This window comes from Anser brachyrhynchus (assembly GCF_964034855.1).
Source record: "Anser brachyrhynchus genome assembly, chromosome: 2".
NCBI classification, from domain to species: domain Eukaryota; kingdom Metazoa; phylum Chordata; class Aves; order Anseriformes; family Anatidae; genus Anser; species Anser brachyrhynchus.
The window spans coordinates 100806528-100831074 of record NC_137695.1 but is presented as its reverse complement, the minus strand read 5'-3'; the positions used below and the strand labels follow the sequence as shown (position 1 = coordinate 100831074).

General features: G+C 37.5%; 1 protein-coding gene across 2 annotated transcripts in view; it reads right to left on the bottom strand.

Annotated features, from left to right (window-relative positions):
* The window catches only part of NETO1 (neuropilin and tolloid like 1), an 86420-nt gene that overhangs the window by 24631 nt on the left and 37242 nt on the right, over positions 1 to 24547 (bottom strand). For both annotated transcript variants that reach the window (XM_080580588.1, XM_080580589.1), the window contains exons 5-7: positions 21614 to 21655; positions 21380 to 21507; positions 9220 to 9448 (exon numbers count right to left, since the gene is read on the bottom strand). In XM_080580588.1, the coding sequence (XP_080436714.1) occupies positions 9220 to 9448; positions 21380 to 21507; positions 21614 to 21655 (399 nt within the window). The remainder of the gene's footprint in view (positions 1 to 9219; positions 9449 to 21379; positions 21508 to 21613; positions 21656 to 24547) is intronic.

Sequence of the window (24547 nt, the reverse complement as noted above, 5' to 3'; positions counted from 1 at the left end):
TGAGCAAACAGTTTTTGGGTCAGGATTAGTGGGCAGACCAATGTGGAAGAAGTCACACATTCACAGACACTGGTCTTTAAGGGGATTTTAACTACCTGTGGAGGGTAGCACATCAGGGCACGAACAATCCAGGAGATTTCTGGAGAGCACTGATAATAACTTCCTGATACAGGGAGCTGTTTTAGAGAACTCTGCTGGGACTCATGCTTTTACAAACACAGAAGACTGGTTGGGAATGTGAACACTACGTGCAGCCCTGGCTGCAGTGATCACGAGATGTTGCAGTTCAGGATCCTGAGAGGAGGGAATAAGGAAAAAGCAGGATCACAACCCTTGGCCTCAGGAGAGCAGAATTTGTTGAGGGATCTACTTGGAAAAATCCCACTTGGAAAGATAAGGGGTCCAACAGAAGAGTTGCTTGACTCTCTAAGATCACCTTTTCTAAGCTCAATAGTCTATCCAGACAAGCAGAAAATCAAACAAAGGTGGCAGTTAGCCTGCATGGATAAACAAAAAGTTCCCGACTAAATGCAGACAAAAAAAGGACACGTACATGAGGTGGAAGCATGGTCAAGTGACCCCAGTGGAAGTATAGGGGCATAGACCAAGCATACAGCGAAACAGCTAAGAAAGCTGAAGTCCATCTGACGTTGAATCTGGCAAAGACCGTGAAAGGCAACAAAAGTGATTTCTACAGGTATATTCGCTGCCAAAGGAAGGTGAGGGAAAATGTATGTGATGCTGAATGGGGCATGGGACCTGTTGACAAGAGATATGGAAAAGGATAAGGTACTAAATGCCTTCTTCTACTCCATCTTTTTTTGGTGGATTTGCCCTTTGGAGTTCCAGGCACTTGAGATGAAGGAGACAGTCTGGAGCAAGCAGGACTTACCCTCAGTGGAGGAGGACCGGGTCAGAGAACATCAAACAAACTGTACAGGCATGAATCCATGGACCCTGGACTTGTGGGATGCCCGCAGAAGTTGGCTGATGTTGTTTTCTTGATTACCTCTGAAAGGTCATGGTCATAGAGAGAAGTTCCTAAGAACTTGAAGAAAGCAGATGTCTCTGTTGTCTTTGAGAAAGGCAAGAAGGAGAATACTGAGAGCTACAGATTGTCCAGCTTCAACTTAATCCCTGGAAACATGATGGAGCAAATTATCCTGGAAACCATTTCCAAAAAAATGAAGGACAAGAAGGGAGTAGTCTGCATAGACTCATGACATAAGTCAACAGTGACATGAGTCGGCAGTGCGTACTTGCAGCCCAGAAGGCCAACTGCATCCTGGGCTGCATCATAAGAGGAATGGCCAGCAGGTCAATGGAGGTGATTATCCCCCTCTACTCAGCCCTTGTGAGGCCCCACTTGGAGTGTTGCATCCAGGTCTGGATCCCCAGCACAAAAAAGATGTTAACCTGTTAGAGTGGGTCCAGAGGAGGGCCACAAAGATGATCAGAGGGCTCGAGCACATCTCCTACAAAGCCAGGCTGAGAGAGATGGCTTTCTTCAGCCTATAGAAGAGAAGGTTCTGGGGTGATCGCATCACAGCATTTCAATGCTTAAAGGGGTCTTACAAAAAGGACGGAAAAGGACTCTTTACTAGGGTAGATAATGGTAGGACAAGGGAGGATGATTTTAAACTAAAAGAGGGGAAATTTAGATTAGAGGTTAGAATGAAATTTTTCACTCAGAGGGTGGTGAGGCAGTGGAACAGGTTGCCCAGAGAGGTTGTGGATGCCCTATCCCTGGAGGTGTTAAAGGCCAAGTTGGATGAGGCTCTGGGCAACCTGGTCTGGTGGGAGGTGTCCCTGTCTATGGCAGGGGGGTTGGAACTAGGTGGTCTTTGAGGTTCCTTCCAACCCAGGCCATTCTATGATTTTATGATTCTATGACCAAAACTGGCTGAGCAGCCAGGCTCAAAGAAGTGATCAATAGAATGAAGTCCAGCTGGAGGCCAGTCACTAACGTTTTAGCACAGGGGTCAGTTCTACAGCCAGTACTGTTTAACTCCTTCATTAATATCCGGGATGATGGGGCAGAGTGTACCCTCAGCAGGTTTGCAGACAATGCAGACCTATAAGGGCTGTTTAATAGAACAGTTGGTTGGACAGCTGTAGAAAGGGACCTTATCAGGCTGGAGAAATATGTCTATAGTAAGCACATGCATTTCAACAGTGAAATACAAAGTTCTGCAACTGGGGAGGAATAACCCCATGAATCACTAAGTCCTGGGGAATGACAGACTGGAAAGCAAGTTTGCAGAAAAGGTGCTGGTGTACAGTAACATGACCATGAGCCAGCACTGTGCCCCTGTGACAAAAAAAGACACAGCATCGTAGGAAAAAAAAAAAAAGAGAGATCATTGCCAGCAGGTGAAGAGAGGTGATCCTTTCCCTCTACCCAGCACTGGTGAATCACATCTGCAGTGTTTGGTCCAGTTCTGGGCTCCCCAGCACAAGAAAGACATAGACATACTGGAGTCAGTCTAACAAAAGGTCACGAAGATGATCAAAGACTTAGATAATCATATGAGGAAAGCCTAGGAAAGCCAGGACTGATCAGACTGGAGAAGAGAAGGCTCAGGGGAGATCTTGTCAATGTGTACAAATACCTGACAGGGCAGAGTAAAGAAGACAGAGCTAGGATCTTCTCAGTGGAGCCTAGTGACAAGACAAAAAAAAAAAAAAAAGAAAAAGAAAAAGCAATGAGCACTAAATAAAATGCAGGAAAGTTCACTTACATACAAGAACAAACTTTTTTGCTTTGTGGCTTGTCATTCACAGGGCAAGATTTGGTTTCTCTGAGAGGTTGTGAAGACTGTGTTGGGGTTACTGAAAACCCAACAGGATGCAGACCCACAGCTCTCAACAAAGAAAGTCCAAACCCCAAAGTCTCTTCCAACCTCAGCCATTCTGTCTCTCTCTGAAAAGATGGCTACATAGTTAGATCAAAAGTTACAGCTTAGATCACACAAGCACATTTATTTTTACTGTGCCTTAAAGCAGCCTTGAATTAAGATCTACCAAGGTACTGGCCTAGAAAAAAGTGAAGTAACATATTCAGCACAATGAACAGTGTATAATGATAATGAAAAGAAGTGAGCAAATTTTAACTATTCATATAACTCACATTGGTGTATTTTAACTACAGTAAATTTTTCATAAAACATCGGACTTTTACAGCATGAAATATTGTAATTTAATTAAAGTGCCAATAAAAAATATATATATACCAAAAGGTCTTTTTCCAATTTGGATTTGAACCATATATTATTTTATTGTAAAATTATGATATATATAAAATTAAATATAGAGAGACATATATATACATATAAACCTTCAAAACCTTTCCCTTCATTTTAAATTTAAATATGATCTTTAATTTTTTTATATCTGTGTGTAGGTATAACTGGTATCTTAATACACAAACAGATATCTTAGTTACGGAAAAAACCAACGTAGTGTCTTCCACTTTTCAACAAGTATTTATACTGAACACAAGATGGAGCACTTATCCTAGAACATGTATAAGCAAGTGTGTTAACAGGAATGGAGCTGGTAACCCAGTGAATTTTTCAGATTTAGAAAACCTATACTTAAAAAAATCCTAGACTAATTATATTATTTATGTTTGCTGACTTGTAAATATATTTTTGTTTCTAATGGGGACAAACTAGGAGATTAGAGGATTGTTACAATAATCATATTTCCAGAAAAGTACCATACCAGTATTCAAAAAAGCCTGGATTCAATGTTTGAAGGTTACTGCTTTCAAAGTTAAAAAAATTGAGCCAATGGAGTTGTCTATATTTTATTACTATTAGAAGGTTCTGGGAATGCACATGGAGTTAATAATCCATACTTTTTCATTTACTAATGAAAAATGATCACAACTTCTTTTAATCCTGAATAGCCCTAAGGCAGAGGAACATAAAGAGCATTAATAGTTCCTCCATATGCCATGCTTACAAAGTAATATGGACTAAAAATTCACATTTTATATTTTTTTCCAAGAAAATACTGCTTTCACTAGGGCAGTAAAATAAATAATTGCAAGTGGTATATGGCCATTTATAAAATAAAATAGCAATATTTATACAGCACTACAGCAAACATTATTTGTGCTATTAATAATTATTAGATCGTGATGTAGTGGCATTAATAACAAAATACATTATCTGTGTGTGTGTGCTGTGCATAATTCCGGGGAGTGAGGATACTTTGGGTATAAAATGCAGACATGGTGGTGTAAAAATATTTTTACATGATTAAGTCAAAAGCCGACTTGCTGTGGACCTGGTGTGAAGCTTAGCTGTTCTACTTCAGCCTTCCCTGGTGTATTTACACTGTTTTTAAGCACCATGTAGAGTTAGCATTAACTCCACACCTTCTGTTTGAGGTGTGCACTAGATCTGAGCAAGCTAGCTTGGCTATGTCTCACTTCACTGAATTTTGTGGGCTTGCGCTTTGAGTCCATTTCAGGGTAGGGATTTCAGTCCGGGACTCCTTAATCTTAGATGAATGCCCTATTCTACTTACTATTTTCAGGCTTCTCTATCTCCACCCCTTCCATTCTTGTCATAACATTTCTTGAGAGGTCTTGCTTTCTCCTGAGGGTGAATGGGAAAATTCTGAAGTCTGAAAAATGGTTAGATGTGAAAAATAATTTCCGCTGAACTCATTACACATTTCACACCTACTCCTCATGTTCTCAAGATAGCTTATTGCATCATGCTCTGCACATTAATTCTTTAGGCATAGATCATTTGGAATTTCCCACTGTTCCTTACTGAAAAATAGAGCTTTCTTTTCTTCACAAGTGAAAGAAAAATGAAATTCTTCAGATGTTCCTCAAATCATCTTTGAAACAGAAGAAGTTTTCTCTCAGCCTCCCCAAGGAAAAGTCCATCAGTCATGCTGACAGACAGTTTCACTTACTTTCTTAAAATAATAAAATTATTACAATGGTTTTAGTAATGCACACTAAATTGTGTTATCTGAAGTAAAATTACTTGTCTTTTCATTTGCCACTAATGAAAAAATCTTATTAAAATATAGCTATTAGATACTTGAAAATGGAATGTGTTTAATTCTGAATTTTCCTCCTCAGCCACCTTCAGACAACTCTGTTCAAAATAAATACAATGTTTTCTGAGTGTTAATACCAGACACATGTCAATATGAGATCAGTAGAGACTGTCAGCTCAGTAGTGTGTGCTCAGAGCTCCATTCAATGTTCAATTTATACACTCTAGGCACCACAGACACCTATTTTGTTCAGGAACAGAGAGGCATAGGGTTGCTTAGCCAGTGAGGGTTTTTGACTACAGATAGCTGTAGATATAACAGAGGGGCAGAAAAATCACAGATGAGTATTCACCATTAAGGAGGCAATCACAATGATTTCTTTTATATATATGTGTGTGGAAGCAGGGAACAAAACCAAGAAGGCCGTAATCTATTTACACTCTTAAGTCCTTCCACGTGAAAACTATCTCTTTGCATGTAGTGCACTGATCGCATTGCTGTTCCTTTTTTCAGTTGTTCCTTTTGCATTATCACAATAAACACAGCCATTAATACTGAATACCTACAGAGCCTTTTACCTATTAGAAAATTGCCCATGCTGGGATGATCATCTTCAGGGATTATGGCTGTAAATAAGGACTTGACTGCTGTTACTCTATAAAGCTGTGCACTACTCCTCTAAACATAGCATTAGATTTCTATCTAAATATGGGTTTTGTTAATAAAAAGAAAGCAATTATAATAGAATTTGTGCTCCTTTAAGAAAACATCATGAGATAGGGCTTTAAAAACACCTTTAAAACTCAAAGTGGCAACAAAATAAGAGAAGGAATAATATTTTTCTGTTTGTATTTAAAAAAAAAAAAAAAAAAGAGTTGTGGATATAGAGCCAAGCAGTGCTACCAAATAGCTGTCACAGGTGAGAGAATAAGCATCTTGTGTGCTCTGCATATAGAGGGGTTTTCTCTTATCCCCTATGCCCTGGTTTTATGAAACTGCTTTTTAAAGCGTAGGTGTGCCTGCTCAGGAACAGCTCTTTGAAGAAGCTGTAAGTATAGCAAGTCTGTCATTAATCAGGCTGGAGATCGCTGTCACAAACATGGAAAGTGAAATGAACAGTTAGTAGGTGAAAAAACATGGATTCATTTTTCAAGTCCTCTTACCAGATGAACATATGCCTTTTGATGATACCAGATTTCTTTCTTTTTTCTTTCTCTGATTCTTAAATTAATGTATTTCCTATTTGAAATCTATTGTAGACAGTGACTAACATACTACCATACAGAAAAGTATGAAGTAAATGTATATGATTACAGGTTGTATAAAAGATTGAAAAGGTAAGGGCATAGGGCATGAACAGAAAAAAATATATATTTGGAATAGCTGATAATACTGATCACAAAATATCTATCATCATTGTACCTTATCAGCTATTAAGAATTATTTGTTTGCTAAAAGTTGATTAGAGCTCTACTGCTACTTTTATGATGTAAGAACCGTTACTGATTTTCTGGAGTAGTAAATTTAACAACTTCTTGCATTGTATGCCTGTTTTTTCTTGAGATATATTTACAGCACTTCTGCTTTGCAGAGCATCACCACTAGAGGTTTGGAAACTTGTAAGACCACTTTCTAGAGGGGAGGAAAAAAAACAAAAAACATATATACATATATTTCAGATGAAATTGGAGAGCGCTGATCAAACCATATGAAAATAATCATATAATAAATCTCTTTAAGATTTCTCTGTTCTACACAAATGTCAAGTCCCCAGGAAACAGCTCTGTAACAAGAATTTACACTGAACAGACTTAGACAGGAAGAAAAGATTCCTCAGGCTAAGTAGCCTGTTTCTGTTTCCACAAAACAAACAAAAAACAAACAAAAATACCCCACACTTCCAATTCACAGAGCTTTGTGTAACAGAGGACTACAGTGGACTCAGTCTCACTTAACTCTACAGACAGTACCCCATACTAAGGAGAGGAACTTGAGGAGCTACACATAACAACACCTCCTGGTCATTACCACAGCAACAATAAAAAAGAACTTTTACTTTGTCACTCTTTCACAGTAAAAATATCTTTTTTTTTTTTTTTTTTTCTTCCCCCACAGCTCTTAGTGAACAAACTAGCTTTTTTCCCTCTTTCTTTGTCCCTGCATTTTTGCAGGGACACAGGTGTCTGTTGCTTGATGCTTATCTCCCTGAATGAAGTCTGACATTCCTTCTTTTCCACGCAGATGATCTAATTATTCCCACATGTTACTGAAAGACCTCACAGTTTGCATGCTATGTGCTGTGTCTCACTCTGCTCAGACTGGACATCTGCTCTACCTTACTTCTTACAGTCAACACCAATTTGCAGTATAGGACAGAACTTATGGACAGCTGACATGGCATAGAAAGTACAGTTGTCATCACCTTTAAACCTTTAACATCAACTTACAGCATTAAAAACACAGATGCAGTTTTCCCTAATATTTATGATCAGGCTGTGTAGACATCTCAAAGCACAATTTCACCCTTTGTAAATTTACAGCTTTTAGTCTGCAACAACTTTGCACAGTAAAATTACAGACGACACATCATTTTTAACCTCCCAGTCAGAATACATTATAAAACGTTAGCTGTTTACAAGAACAGAGTAGCTCATAAGCTGTAGTATGTCAAATAACCATATTAGGAATGCTATAAGGAAAAAAATATATATATATCTGTCCTTATTTTCTTTTAAAATATGAAGCCTTGCAAACACACACTTATGCAAACCCTCATCTCAGGTTAGTCTTCATAGTGTTTCACTCTCTAATTCTTTTAATGCTGTGAACCTCCAGTGTCTATGCAGTTGTTTCTAAGGTAACAGATCAGGATGCTTCGTGAAGAAAAAAAAAAATCAGATCTTGAATATTCAAGACATCCCCAGTTGCAGAAATGAGAAAAGGACAGTATCATCTCAATTGAGGGTTCTCAGTATCATTTAGACCCTGGCCTGATTTGCAGACAAGAAAAACATAACCCAGCCTAAGGCTGCAGTGTGAGACTACAGAGGCATATGCAGTTTCAAGCATGCAAAGTGTCAGAAATTTTTTAATCAAAGCCATAATTAAGGAATTATGGAGGCTGTTCTCAACAGAGTCTCATTGCCTCATTGCAGAGTACACACACACACAGAATACAGATGAAGAATATGCTTGGTAGGAGTGTGCCTTCATTTCAGTAACACAGTCACACAGAAATCTTCTGTGAAACTTGTGATGCACAAGTCAAAAACAAAAAAAAAAAGAAAAAAAAGAAAAAGAAACAGCATGTGAAAATAAATGCTTATACTCCTTCCTCAAGAGACCATCTATGCATTGTTTCCATTAAAGAAAACAAACCAATATCTTTCACAGGTGTTTAACTGAATTAATCGTTTTCCATGAATGAGATTATTGGGTCTGATGGGGTTTTGTTTGTTTTTCAAATTGGCAATAAGTAGCTTTTTTTTTTTTTTTTCTTTCAAAGGCTACTTCTCCTATTACTTGAACTCAAAAATCATATAAATGAATGTAAATGAATATAAATGTAAATGAATGCAATCTGCATAGGGAGAATATTATGTTTGTAAACAGAGATATCATTTAAGCTTTCAGATAGCTTATGTTACTATATATATATGCATATACATATATCAACAACAACAACAACAAAACCACCATTAATTATTTGCTTAAAACTATCTGATATGTGTTTATTGATATATGCATTCTGGCATATGAACAAACATATTCATCATCTATGATAAAATAATCATAAGGTGTTTTTCAAGTGCCCATCATTGTAAGATTTAAAAAAATCAAAATCATAGAAAAGGACGAGGCTTGATAAAATCCTTCAGAGCTGTATTATTTTCCAATTGTGTAGAGGAAAACTGAGACAGAGTGGGCTAGTATCTTGGGGATCAGGTAAGTTGTGGTCATTGTGACTAGCTATACCCATCTTTCTGTCTCTGAATCCTGGGCTCTACTTACTTTGTTACAAATTATTGCACACTATGCATGGATTCTGTTCTGGTGATTTGCATAGATTGTTCAGGAGCATCCTTTGATGTTACTTACTCATCCTTACTCTGCATGAAGAAAACATTAGCAGTTTGTGGGACTAGTGTCATTTAACAAACTGAAAGGTGGGCATGTTAATTAAGGTCTTACGTTCTTGGAAAGATGTGAAGAGCATCTGGAATCGGCTGCTTCGACTGCCTTCATCTGCCCACATGCGGATCACACCGAGACCCGTCCGCAGCATTACATCGTTAGCAACAGTGCTGCAAAACTTCGCTTTTAAATCCTCCACAGAGCTGCTTCCATCATAAACAGCGACAAAATTCCTTTTGCATTCATTGGAATTCTGCATCTCATAGTCCAAGAATCGCAAGTATATCTATGATGCAAACAAACAAAAAAGGCAACACGTAGACACATTTGAAAATGGCTAAACAAACATTAAACGACATTGCTCAGTGTTGTGAGAGAAAGACTACACAACAACATCAAAATAATTTTTCTGGAGCTGGAGATCCAGAATTTTCATTTCCTGGTCATTTTCCTGGATGGGTATTAATACAGAAAGTGAGCACAGTTTATTCTTCCTTGTTATTTGTCTTACTTCAAAGTAGAATCTAGTGGAAGATCCAGATTTTTCTTTTCTTTCTCCATGAGAAGTGTGTACAACAGTCCTTCAAGCTGAAGGGCAGACAAGCTAGAAATTTCTTCTTTTACTGGCACAGTATTGCTCTATTACTTCCCTGACATGGAAAATAATAAGGCAAATAATTGCTGCTCCCTCCCCAGAGTCAATATGTGTCATCTTTGTGATATGTCTCAGCTACACTGATTCAGGAAGTGAGAAGCTGGGAGCCAGGCAGAACTCAATCATTAATCTTTTCACGTTTCCTCAAGCAACTTGGCTACCATTTCAGCTTTTCTAAACAAAGCCTGTATGGTATATATATCTTCATAATTTAACAGGGACGAAATCAAGAGTATTTCATGGAAACTGCTAGAAACCTAGAAAGTTTCCTAAGGAAATGTCTCTTGCATACCAGTTAAGTTATCCCATAAATGTAGTAGATGTCTTGTCCTTTACAAAGAACTCTTTAAACCCACCTAAAAGGAAGCATGGGTGGGAAGAAAATGATATTATTTGATACACAACTCAATATGCACTTTAACAGGAAAACACACTCATTTTAAAACCAATTGCTAATATGAGGAACATCAAATATTCCTGTAACAGGGAAACTAGTACCATTTTCAGTAGACATACAGTACATATTCAAACTGCTAAGGGCACCCATGACACCTCATGAGAATGATACAGAAAGGTGGAGGAGGGCAGAAATAGCATGAAAAGAAAATATACTCAGCACCCAGCTGTATGCATCTTGAAAAATAACCAAAAAAGGACTCCACTGTATTACAGATCAGATCTACTTACTTCTTTACAAATGGTCTTATTAACTTCAGGTAGCTCTTTCCATGCACAGAACAGTTGTTTAAAAATCTTCTCTGAATTCACATAAAGTACACAAACAGCATAGCCTAGCAGCATACAGGGCTCAACACTTCACGTTGTTGATATATTAGAACTCACATGGTTTGAGAATTATGTACTATTAAGAAGTTTGATGCTGCTTAAAAACAGCTCAGATTTTTAAATGATTTTTTTTAGATACTGTATAATAGTACATTTTTTTCCTTGTTATGCTTTGCAGCTGGTCTCTTTGAAGTGAATATTTGCAAGACAATTTTTACTAGCATATGAAATTTAGTATACTAAATTTTTCCTGCCTGACCTTTCTCTAGCATGTTATTTCTTACAGCAGATCTTAATTTTGTTCCAACATTCCCATCCTCCAAAAGAAATGTGAGAAACATATTTTAATTAAATAGTAGTTAAGTGAATCCTTCTTTCATACTTCTTCCACCAGCCCCCCCTTTTGTTTTTAAATGCTATAAATTAAGGAAGTTGCTTCTATTGATCACTACAAAATGGAATGTTTAACAGCAATACATAAAGTAATAATCTTCAGACAGCAAAAATCAAATGTGAAGAAATACTTTTCGTAGTGTTTATTATTATTATTATGTATTACTTGTTACACTCTTGCAGTGGAATGAAAAATTATGAGTTCTGTCATCCAGCATTGCTGAAATTTTCTCACAGTATCCACCAATTTTATAAATGTATTGTCTTGAAATGTCTTGCCATTTCCTCTCCTACTGGGGGGCATACAGTTCCATTCCTGTTAAAACAAGTCACCTGCTGCCTTGGCAAAGTCATACTTAAAAGCTTGTTTTGAATTCTTAAATCTGTTGAGTACAGGGAGTGTAGTTCTGAAGTTTCTCTGCACTGGCTATATCCCTTTGAAAATCTCTCTTTCATTCTGTACTGTTTTCCTCCCTTCAATAGGTGCTCAGGAATTTGACTCTTTCCTCCTTCTTGTGCTCCAAATTCTTGTTCTTGCTGTTCTCCAGCTATTTAGAGCATTATGTCCTACTGATGTCTGATGACTTTAGCCCCTCAGGTCATCCCAATCTTCAGTGTGTCTGCTGATCTTTTCCATTTATACAATATCAGCCATTTCCATGGCCACCAGGCAGATGGCTGAACTTCACTTCCAGCAGCAAAAGTCCAGTGGGAAATGTTCAGACAAGAATTCTGGACCAGTGAGAGATTCAAGTGAAGCCATGCAGAACTGGGATGGGCAGTATGAAAAGAGCTTTTACTCCTCATTCCAGTGGTTTGACAGGGCCCTCTTGTTTTAGTGGCTCCTAGTATCCAGCTGGTACAGGCACATCATTGTCCTGCAGGGCAAGATTTTGCAAGAGGGAGGGTTGTATTCCCATAGAGGGAAAGCAGGACCATGCACACATCCATCAACTTGCCATAATTGGGACACTCTGGAGAACAGCTTCCTGTGTCGTAGAGACCAGTCACTCCTGCTCAAACAAGAGCCTAACAGGCACTGTGAAACCCTGGCTCCTAGCCTCTCCTGTAAAGCTGCTGAAATAGTCCAACTCTGCATAATATTTCACTTAGAATGGAGAGTTAAATTTGCATTTTAGTTTTCTTTCTTCCACTTCCTGCTTCTGAGCCTGGCAATTCAGTGCTTACCAGCTTTGTCACCACTAATGCAATCACAGAATCATAGGGGTTAGAAGGGACCTCTGGAGATCATTGAGTCCAACCCCCCTACTAAAAGCAGGTTCCCTACAGTAGGTTGAACAGGAAAGCTTCCAGGCAGATCTTGAATATCTCCAGAGAAGGGAGATGCTTCTCCACAATCTCTGTGGGCAGCCTGTTCCAGTGCTCTGTGACCCTTACTGTAAAGTATTTATGCATGTTTGTATGGAACTTCCTGTGTTCCAGTTTTTGGCCATTGCCCCTTGTCCTATCACTGCACACCACTGAAAACAGTCTGTCCCATCCATTGGCCTCTTGCAGTTTAGATATTTATAAACATTGATCAGATCACCTCCCCGTCTTCTCTTCTCCAGGCTGAACAGACAATAGATTTCTCAGCCTTTCTTCATGCGGGAAATGCTCCAGGCCCTTAATCATCTTTGTGGCCCTCCTCTGGACTCTCTCTACAAGATCCCTATCTTTTTTGAACTGGGGAGCCCAGAACTGGACACAATATTCTAGATGTAGCCTCACCAGGGCAAAGTAGAAAGGGAGGATAATCTCCTTGAACCTGCTGGCCACATTATTTTAATGCGCCCCAGGATGCCATTGGCCGCCTTGGCCACAGGGGCACAATTCTGGCTCATGGCCAACCTGTTGTCCACCAGGACACCTAGGTCCTTCTCTGCAGAGCTCCTCTCCAGCAGGTCAGTCCCTAACTTGTACTGATGCATACAGTTATTCCTACCCAGGTGCAAGACTCTACAGTTGTTCTTGTTGAACCTTGTCAGGTTCTTCTCTGTCCTACTCTCCAGCCTGTCCAGGTCTCACTGAATGGCAGTACAGCCTTCTGGTGTGTCAGCTACTCCTCCCAGCTTTGTATCGTCAGCAAACTTTCTGAGGGTAGACTCTAAGTCATTGAATAAAATTCAATTGAATAAAAACCTTCAGCAGCTGATTATGTGCAATATTGCATACACGACTGTTTTCCAAGTAATGAAGTACATCTGTGCATGTACTCTCAGATGAACATGTCTCATAGGAAAGCACAGAAGGCTTCTGATACACTATTGTCATGAGAATTTGTTTTTATGCCTTATATGCATATCATGCATACCATATGTATAATAGACTATATGCATGTTTAATAGCCCATACAGATATAATATAATGTACATAGATCATACTTTTATCTTATTCCACTGTTCAGGAAAACTCTTAACCTACTCCAGGAAAAATAAATAAATAAATAAATGGGGCAAGGAACTCTCACTTTTGTTTGCTTGTTCTCTTTTTTTATCCTGCAGTCTTATAAATATACATTTATATGTATTTGTGCATATATACATTTAAGCACATATATATGTCTGTACATGGTGTACCATTTCAGTATTGAGATGTAATTTATAACAGTCTTCATTCTTACAAGAAATGTGAACAAATCCTCTCTATTATAAAATACCAGGTCTCACAACAGTTTCCAGCATTCATCAATTATTCCTAATCTGTTTAAATAGACTGTTCTTATAACAGTACAGCCAAAGTCTTACTTTGGCCTCATCCTTTGACATTCTTTAGCTTCTGGTGGCATGCTAGCTTTTTAAAATAATAAAATATTTCTCAGAGTAGGCAGTTATAAATGTTGAGAAGGAATAAAGAGAAAAATAGCTTAGCATTTCACTTTGATTCTTTCAGTGAAGAAGCCAACACTTTAAGCTCTTCCCAAGACTGAATTCTGCTTTTGGTGACACCAGTTAATTTTTGTGTGTGATAAATTCAGATAAGTTCATTATACATAGATAGATTTGATAGGTACTGGAAATTAATAGTTGGCTTAAAAATCTATGTCCATTCTTCAGAAGAAAAATGTCACCTTCTACAATGGCATGAAGTTTCATAAATTAGAGAAAATAAACTTGTGATATTCTGAGTTGAGCTGGAATTTACTTTCCATATTAACTATGCCCAAAACTTTATATAAAACAATGAAGAGTTGATCCAAGATTACCTGAAATACGTTTACTTAAGTTTATTTAGATTAGACCTATAGATTAAGGCTGGAGTACATTTTTTTAAAACTGGGAACTGATAATACAAGCTGACATCATAATATTGAATCAGATTTTGTTTTAAAGAGCTGAAAGTAATTTAATTGCATCTTTACACTTCTGCCAATTTTTACGGTCTTATTACAATATATTTGCCGTTGTTGCTGTCACTGGGTGTAAGACCAACACTGGCAGAGAAAATTGCTAATAAATTGGGATCCACAAGGAAAGAATAAAACTGATTATATAACAAAACTTTATTAAATGCAAAATATTCCTGATGCACAGTTTTTTGAAATCAATGGCAAAATTTTCATTACTTTCACTGGCATGTGGATCTCACTAAAAGGAATTAAATATAAAGTGTGAGAAAAAACTATCCATATGGATATGGATAACCATTCTGGTTATTTCATTTTCTATGGACTTAGTCATTACTTCTACCAGCAGTAGATAATGAACTTTGTTCTCAACAAAAGCAAATAAATGAACAAAAAGGAGATCATAAATTCAAATACCATCCACTGTCTTCATTAAATCTTCTTCCACTGATGTTAATGAGAACTTTTGGAATGTTAATATTTCTGTAGGTACTGACACTTCATATTAGCATAACAAGTACTTTCTTGTTGAAGAGAATATCTTATTTGAAAGAAGTATAACGTCTGTATCTTCTTTCACATTTTACTTGTAAAGTTTTAATAAGACACTTTCCTCAAATCATCAAATCCACATTATTTAGAAGAACAGACTGCTAGTGTACAAGTATTAACTTTTACAGAGGTTTGAGATGTCGCTACAAGTGCCAATGCCATTCACAACAAAACTGATTAATCCTCACTGTACTGTGGCATATATAATTTACACTCAGTCACATTCTAGTTTAAATAGTTGTCTTGTCACTTTTAAGGTTTGTATTGTCATCATAATAAAGAAAAAGGAAATATTGGAAAAGTTTTACTATTTTATTTAAATTTGAAAATGACAGAAAACTCTGCATATATTAGAAGAAAAAAAAGGTTTGTAAACTATGAATAATATATCACTTCAGTAAAAGAGTCAGATTATAATCTCTTCATAGTGAATCACTTTTGATGAGTTCTGCTTTTTAATCAATCTCTGAAGGTTAGTGCTGACATGATTGATCAGACCAGTCAGGAAAAGCTTCAAACCTTATCCTAGCATATCAGACTTAATATATGTGCACAGACATCCAGTCCCTTATATTGCATCAAAATAAAACAAAGAAACCAAAACAAATTAACAAAAAAACCATCGTTCAACTGCCAAAAGTATTTAAGATGTGAGACAAAAACTTTCAACAGAGCCTAACTTACAGATTTTGTATATTAAGCTTCTAGGTTCAGTCAGTTTTTTTGCAAGCACAAGACTGGGGTAAATGGTTTTATGTCCTTCCCTACTGCTCAGTGACCAGTTACAGTATTTGCTTTATTCTGTGTCTTGTTCAGCTCTATGTGATTTGCAGATAATACCTCCAGTGTGTTGGCCTAGGAAACCATTTTTTTTTTAAACAGATTGTGCAAAAATAATTATTCTTCAGGGCCCCAGAGCTGAACTCAGTACTCCAAGTGGGGTCTCCAAGAGCAGAGCAGAGAGGGAGAATCACCTCCCTTTACCTATTACCTGTACTATTTTTAATGCAGCCCAGAATACATTTAACTTTCTGGGATGCAAGTGCACGTTGCTGGCTGGTGTTGAGTTTTTCAGCCACTGGTACCCCCAAGTCTTTCTCCTCAAGAAGTCTCTCAAGCCAAGCCTGTCTGTCACCACGCTGTGGCCACCATGGATAGGCCTGCCAATCTCTCTTTGTTGGCCATATCCCAGCCCTACAGCTGTCTTCACCTTAACCCCCTCAGTAATCACCAGTCATAGACAACCCAGGTTTAAGGATATTGTGACAACATGTCAAAACTAGATCCTTGTTAGTTAAGCTTGCAGTTTCTTAAGGTTGTTATTAAGTCTTGCATCTTATAACCTGCAGAGATCTCCTCTTTGCCTAGTAGCAAACTCAGGTGGGGTGCCAGAATTAGGCATCACTTTGTGTAATTAGCTTTTTAGTTTTAGTTTTGTCCCAGAATCAGAACATCATCTTTGTAAATATTTTATTACTTTTACCATCAAATTCTATTTGTTGTTTCTTGGTTTTTTTTTTTTTTGGTGTGTGTGTTTTTTGTTTGTTTGTTTGTTTGTTTCATTGATTAGGTTTTTCCCCTACAAAACCACTCAAGGACTAAGCACAATATGATGGTAGCTTGCTGAGGAAGCTACCACCAAAGGGAGCACCACATGATCACAAACATACATTTTCTTTCTATGGAACTTTGTCAAACTCTGCTGACATATCCAAAACAGAAAAATGTTTCCTGTTAATCTTTTCCTCTACCTTTTCACCCCAAACAGAAAGTAAGAAAATCATAGAGTCATAAAATCATAGAATGGCTCGGGTTGGAAGGGACCTTAAAGATCATCTTGTTCCAACCCCCCTGCCATGGGCAAGAATGCCACCCACTACATCAGGTTGCCCAGGGCCTCATCCAACCTGGTCTTGAACACTTCCAGGGGTGGGGAATCCACAACCTCTCTGGACAACCTGTTCTACTGCCTAACCACCCTCTGAGTGAAGAATTCCCTCCTAACATCTAATAAAAATCTTTTCACCTTTTAGTTTAAAACCATTCCCCCTTATCCTGTCATTATCTGAGTGAGCAAAAAGTTGCTCTCCATCTTTTTTATAAGACCCCTTTCAGAACTGAAAAGTTGCAATAAGGTCACGCCAGAGCCTTCTCTTCTTTAGGCTGAAAAGCACCATCGGTCTCAGCCTTTCTTCGTAGGAGAGGTGCTCCAGCCCTCTGATCATCTTTGTGGCCCTCCTCTGGACCCACTCGAACAGATTAACATCCTTCTTTTGCTGGGGGCCCCAGACTTGGATGCAGTAGGGGGGCCTCACAAGGGTTGAGTAGAGGGGGACAATCACCTTCCTTGACCTGCTGGCCGCTCCTCTTTTGATGCAGCCCAGGATGCAGTTGGCTTTCTGGGCTTCAAGTGCTCACTGCTGGCTAATGTCAAGCTTTTCATCCACCAGAACCCCCAAGTCCTTCTCTGCAGAGCTGGTCTCAATGAGATCTTCTAACAGTCTATACTCATGTCTGGGATTGCCCTGACCCAAGTGCAGAACCTTACACTTAGATTTGTTGAACCTCATTAGGTTCATGGGGGTCAACTTCTCAAGCTTCTCTAGTTCGCTTTGGATGGCATCCCTTCCTTCTGTTGTATCAACTGCACCACTCAGCTTGGTGTCATCTGCAGACTTGCTGAGGGTGCACTTGATCCCACTGTCTAGGTCATTGATAAAGGTTTTAAATAGTACCAGTCCCAGGAGAGATGCCTGAAGGACACCACCCATCACCGGCCTCCACCTGGACATAGAGCCATTGACCACCACTCTCTGGGTGCAACCTTCAAGCCAATACCTTATCCACTGAATGGCCCACCCATCAATCCATGTCTCTCCAATATGGAGATCAGGATGTCATGTAGGACTGTGTCAAAGGCCTTACAGAAGTCCAGGTAGATGATGTTGGTCGGTCTTCCCTTGTCAACTGACGCAGTCATTCCATCATAGAAGGCCACCAGATTGGTCAGGCACAATTTGCCCTTGATGAAGCCATGCTGACTGTCTCAGATCACCTCTTTGTCTTGCATGTGCCTTGACATTGCTTGTCATCATTATTTTAATTTTCTAATTTTCTATTCACAAATAAAGGATTCTTTGTTTATCCACAGCTGTAGCCAATGATGATTCCAAAGTTTTTGAAATCCCAGTGCAATAAACTTATCTAATTTATCTTTTGGCATTTGTTTTGCAGTGAAGGGCCAAGTATCTTGGAATGGAGAGGTTCTTTTACCTCTTTATTGTTCCGAGTAGGTTGACACATTCAGTCAGCAGCTCTCTTCTTTATTTGCCAGTCTTGTTCTCTATTGATTGAAATCTACTTCTACATGTAGTACAGAACCCCCAGTATTTCTGAACTCCAGGTTCACAGTTATCTTACTCAGCAGGAATTGACTTCAAATGAATGCACTAATCACATGCTTTGCAATCCGTCAGTATCAAAAATAAGGCTGCAAGTCTGCATGAAGATTGAAGTTGTGTTTTAGCTGCGTTCTGCTGTCTTCTGCACTTCCAGAAAGTTTCAGTTCTGCATGCATTTTCAGCATTTTAATTTTTGTGCTACAAGGTGATCTGTGATGACTCAGTATTTTAAGCATGTGCAAGAAATGTACTGTTCTCTGTCCCACTCTAGCTTTCTGAGAGTAGCAGCAATGTTATACCCAGAGTGTCAGGTTGAAGTTCAGGCTTAGAGCTCTCAAGTTCATACACCCTGACTGATCTCATTGCATACATGTTGAGCTCACACTAGGCTTGAATCTGAAATTGCAAACCATGGAATGGACTTGTATCTTCCTTCTGCAGAGAGTTTAGATTAGATGAGCTTAAGCCAAATGAAATTGCAAACAGCTCAGACTCTAGCACAGTTTAAGAAACTAAAATGTAAGGATCCAACCCAAATTCTGTCTGAGAAACACTGACCTTTTAGGCATAGTTCCCAGTAACAAACTGTACAGCTCAGAGTACAGGAGCATGTAGATATTAAGACAGTTGTTGAGTTCTTACTGTTCCTAGCTGGAAAGCCTGTTTTCATAGGTGGAAGCTGCTATAAATTAGAATGATGTCACTGACATTGTACTGAATATGTCATTAATTCAAGGGTAGATAAGCACAAAGGAAGCTGACTGTAAAATATGGACAACAGAATTCAGACCTATAAATAAGATTAACATAGATCTTACTTCTTTCATGATTTTTTCAAAAATTATCTACTAATTTGTTCCTTAATATCTGAATATTTTCAAATATTCCCAGTGTGAAAACACCATGGACATAGATATGTTTGTGTATATAAACACACATATATATGTGTGTATATGAAAAACAGACTAATAAAGTTCAAATGCTAAACTAGTTGTCCTTCAAACTGAATCAAGGCTTCAAAATTGGTTTTTTTTCCTACCTTACCAAAAAAGCTTTCATTTTCATGTTAGGAAACGCTGATTTATGTGTTGTTATATTGTTCTATGTTTTTATCCAGGGAATTCTGTAAGACGGGAACAACAAGATTCTTCAGGAGATGACCCAGCCCACCCCTCTTTCTAAAGGTAAGATTAGTAATGTTTGTCTCATATTTATTTGTTTATTTATCTTTATTTATTTATTTTACCTCCACTTTAACAATGTTAGCAATACTGGCTGAACAAACCTCCTTAACCAATCATTTATAATCCACTCCCTACTTTTTTTTTTTTTTCCCCTAACATTTAACCAGAATCTACCTTTTTCCAGTGCAGAACCATGACTTCTCTGAGCCATGGACATCTGAGCAGCCCTTCCTCATTATTAAAACATTTAAGATACTTTCTCATAACACCCTCCTTCACTAAAACCTTAATGTGATATTTAAAAACTTTTGGTCTTTCCTCATGCCTTTTACAATTTTCTCATTGCTTTCCCTTCCAGATACTCTTTAGCTAGTCTATGCTTTTTGAGATGAAATACAGCTAAATCCAAGTACAAAAATTCACACAGTAACCTATTCACAAGGAACAAACCATCTATTGACAGTAGTAGTGTGGCATACTTCTGTTAAACGTTGTGGTTACAGTTATGTGGCTACATATATTGCTCTTTTACATCAGGACTAAACTGTGGATAAATCCTACAGATAAATAAATATGACATTTCTAGGAGGACTTTAAATCATGTGGCACTTTAGAGTTAGATCAAGTAAGAATGTCATGATGACATTATCTGACCGACTAAGCACAGACTGGAATTAAAACTGTGGGGGAATTTTATTAGCTTATTTAATTGTACTGAATCTATATTTTAATAATGTGTTTATCAGTTTTCTTACCAACTAATATCTAAGTATATAACGTGCAATACTGATAAATTAGTCCAGTCATTTCACATGTATAGTCACTTACTCTGGAAACTTCATCTACTTAATTGGAAACTTTTATGAATATTGATTTTTCCAAAAGTAAAAAATATGAGACTAAAACTTATTCTGGAAATAATTTATCTCTAGTCTTATGAGCCAACTGTTCAACACCTAAACTTTCACAACAGAAAAAATTTTGATACTAATGCATTTTTCTCTACTGGAAACCCTTCATCTTGCTTATTCACTATTCAGTGCTGGAACAGTCTAATATATTCAGTACAGTCTGCTCTGGGATTACACACAAAAACCATACCTGTTTAAAGATCCAGAGATTAGTGGATATAAAAATTATACCTTGCAAAACTTTTCTAGTCCAATAAAAGACAGAGAGTAAAAATATACTGGGGAGTTGTCTTTAGCATAATAAATGAAAGTAGGTGGGAGCACAGAGCTGTTCCAACTACAGAGAGGAGAAACAGTAGTATAGCCAGCAACAATTAATCCAAATAATAACTGATAAGCCATGGATAAGAGACGAACTCAAACAAAATCAAAAAAAAAAAAAATCATTAAATTCATTGCAGCACTGTCCTCTGTGTTACAAAGACCTCTTTTGCTGATCGCAGTGGGAGAGAAACAAGAACACTCTCTCTTTTTGTCAGTGGTTCTGAAACAAAGGAACTAAAGACCTTGTACATAGGAACATTAATTTACCTTGGTTCCATTTTCACCATTCCCAGATGAGAAACAGCGATGATCTTAGGGACCCAGCAGTTTTCCATTAATAGTCTCTATGTTAGGTAAGATCACCTCCCACTTAACTAAACACACTGATTCTTTAAATATATGAGCAAAATTAAAGATGAATTTAAGAAAATTACTTATGGCACAAAAAGCACATTAATGCTGCCCACGTCATTATTTATAGAGAAAGAGGGTTATTTTGATTGAGGTGACAAATTACCTTTCAACGGCAGAAGGAAAGAACAGTTTACAAGTTCAAGCTGTAAAGTTATTAAACAAGAGCTGTCTGTACTAAGAAATGCACAGCATATTAGAAAAGTCAATTTCTTAAATTAAGTGGCAAATCAGCAAGTGGACAAAGGACTGACCTTGGATCTGGGTGGTGCTCTGATGTACCATTTACAGTCTACTGCTTCAGTTTCAGAAGCTTTTCCTTCTTTGACAATTTGTACAGATTCCACAATTCCTTCAGGTCCTCCCATCTCAAACTCACAAACTAAATAACAAAATACCAGAAAAATGAATCCTGAACAGCAAACAAAAATATTTTCTACAACAGAATGCAAAAGCTTCCAAGTCTTAGGAAGAACCAATATACCAACCTGGCAATGGTTTCAAAACTCCAAGGTCCTTAAAATCGGGATCTTGAAAATTGAGAAAGAGAAAATTAGTTTTGTTCAATATCTTGTATATAATGTCAATGTAAAATTGGACACTTCAGTGATATAATTATACATTTATTTCTTTTGAATGTGACTTGGTTTTTTGCAACAGGTTTAAAAACTATAGCACTAATTATTAATGCAGAAAGTGTTGGTACTATCATGCAAAGTTCTTATATTTTTCCATTATGAAATCCTGCTTTGAAAATTTTTGTCACAATTTTCTCTGTCTCACTCTTTCAGAGGAATGAATTAAAAAATAAAATAAAATCTGTACACACTAGAAAGCAAGAACATCACACAGCTACCCACATTATATTTTAACATCAGTTAAATTAGAGATATCAGTCTAATGAAAAAGATATATTTACAAATCCATTCAGAAACCCTTTGCTTATTTTACAGCATTATTATAACACAACTTCATTCTGTGGTTATGAATACTCTACCATCTCTACCAACAATGAGGAGTCTCTTTCTTTCTCAGAGGAATCCATTTGGTATTCCAGGAATAAATATCATAAGAATTTACCATGGAATTTACTGTGTTAACAAGGTAATAAGTCTAATACATGTGTTATTTTTGATAAGATAAACGTTAATATTTATTGTCTGAGATGCTTTGTATTATGCCTTTATAGCCAGATATAACTCTTATATGAAATGAGTTTGGTCATGGATCTATGGCTCAATAAACAGCTATCCATAGACAAATCAACATTTCATAAAATGTTGCTGCAGTTTGAATATGTTGCCCCAAACCAGAAATGTGAAAGGGGCTAAATTATTTCAATTATCTCCTCAAAATAGACTAGTCTTTTCTGGAGTTTTTATCTCTTGCACTATTATGCTATTTAACATGAAAATTCTGTGTTATTTTCCCGATCTTCATGGGAAAGAGAACAAAAAAGAAATCCACCGCTCTTTAGTTTTTTTTTCTTGAAATTTGGCAGGATCTGGTCTTCTGAAATCAATGTTAAACATTTACTTGCAAACACTCTGCATCAAGCTTCTCCTGGGCCACATTCCACCCAGGCCTCAAAAGGATTGCACAAAAAGAAAATGAAGGTCGAGTTTGAGCTATAGAATATACTCATAGAACTCAATCTTATTGCTTCAGGATTGACTCAACGTATCCAAAGCTATAAAAACAATGAGTCTGGCAGTAGGAAATCAACTGGAGTAAAACCAAACCAAAACAGCAAAACCTGCTGTTCCCCTTTAACCTTTGTTTAGTCTGCACAGTAACAATTATAACCAAATAATATCATGAAAAACAAAGTCTAGTGTCTTATGAGCAAGAACAGCAATTTTAGCCTGAACAATGAGGATATGTTGTCAAAAGCAGAGTTATAAAATCACCTTTTAAAACTGTCTTGTTATAACCAGGCTGCTACTTTTTTTATTTCCCAGTTTTCCTCTTACAGTGGCGCAATATAAGTCTTGACTAAATACTCATTAACTTAAGGGACTGCAAATATAATTTAGTAGGCAATTAGTATTAATTGCTATTGAGTTTTATAGATCAGCAGATAGATATGATAATAAACAACACTAAATGTAATTAGATATTTCTGTTAATGTACTCAGATATTGATATCTACTGCTGAAAGCAAGATGTTTAAAGGAAGTACACTTCACTGGTTCAAAATAATATCCAAACCATGTCTAGTGTATCCATCGCATTTCTTCTAGTCTGAGTTTACAGGGATCAGTCTGATCTACTCAAAACACTCCACCACATTTACAAAGTAGAGAGGAGGAAAGAGGGAGAAAAAAGTTCTGACGGGATTTCTCCCATATGAAAGGCTTTTCATAGATAGGAGTGTTCATAGCAAGAATCCTTGCTGATTTACTGGTCTTACTTGACATATTAGAAATAAGGATTGGGGGTGGGGTGGTAGGGATGTGGAGAATGTTGGAGGCAGACTGCATGTCAGAAAGAAAACATGAATGACTTTTTGCTCTGAGGTTTCTAAGTCTGAGCATATCTTACAATTAGTGTACATTAACCCTTTGCCAAGGTGTGCAGGCCAGATAGCTCTGAAGGTTTACACACAGGAGATAGACTTGTGTCATTACACAGTGCTTGGGGAGGTAAGTCTAAGTACAAAGTCCATGAGAAATTGAGGCTGCCCACCCGTGTTCCCTAGAGAGTTGAGATGATTTGTATTAGAAAGCTTCCTTCTCTATTTTTGGTAAAAATAATGACAGAAACAGAGGGGGAAGTCTTTGGCTCTCCAAGACTGGTAAGAATATTTTGGTAATAAAAATAATAAAAAAATGCTATAATTTTGAAAACTTATAATAAACTGGAAATAAACAGAATTCATAGAAGTCAAAGTAAAAAAAGGGGAGGGGGGATAAATTTGTGTTCTAGATGCAAAACTCATTCTAGCTGCTGTTTTACTATTTACAACTAATTTGCAAAATATCTTCCTTCAAGAAACTTAATAAATTTGAAGTGTAATCATGTAATTTAACCCACAAAACAAATCTGAATATATGTTCCCATTTTTTTTAACACTACTGTTATAACAAAATCAAAGAGAAGTACAAAAATCTGTTAACATTCTAGAAGTATGGTAGATCTAGTGGACATGCAAGTACTCAGCTGCATTTACAACCATTCAGCATTTGCAGAGGGTCCTGGACAGGCTGGATTAATGGGCAGAGACCAATGGGATGAGGTTCAACATGGCTAAATGCCAGGTCCTGCACTTTGACTACAACAACCCCATGCAATGCTACAGGCTTGGGGGAGAGTGGCTATGCAGAGGAAAAGGATCTGGAGGTGTTGCTTGATGCTCACCTGAACATGAGCTGGCAGTGTGCCCAGGTGGCCAAGAAGGCCAATGACATCCTGGCTTGCAT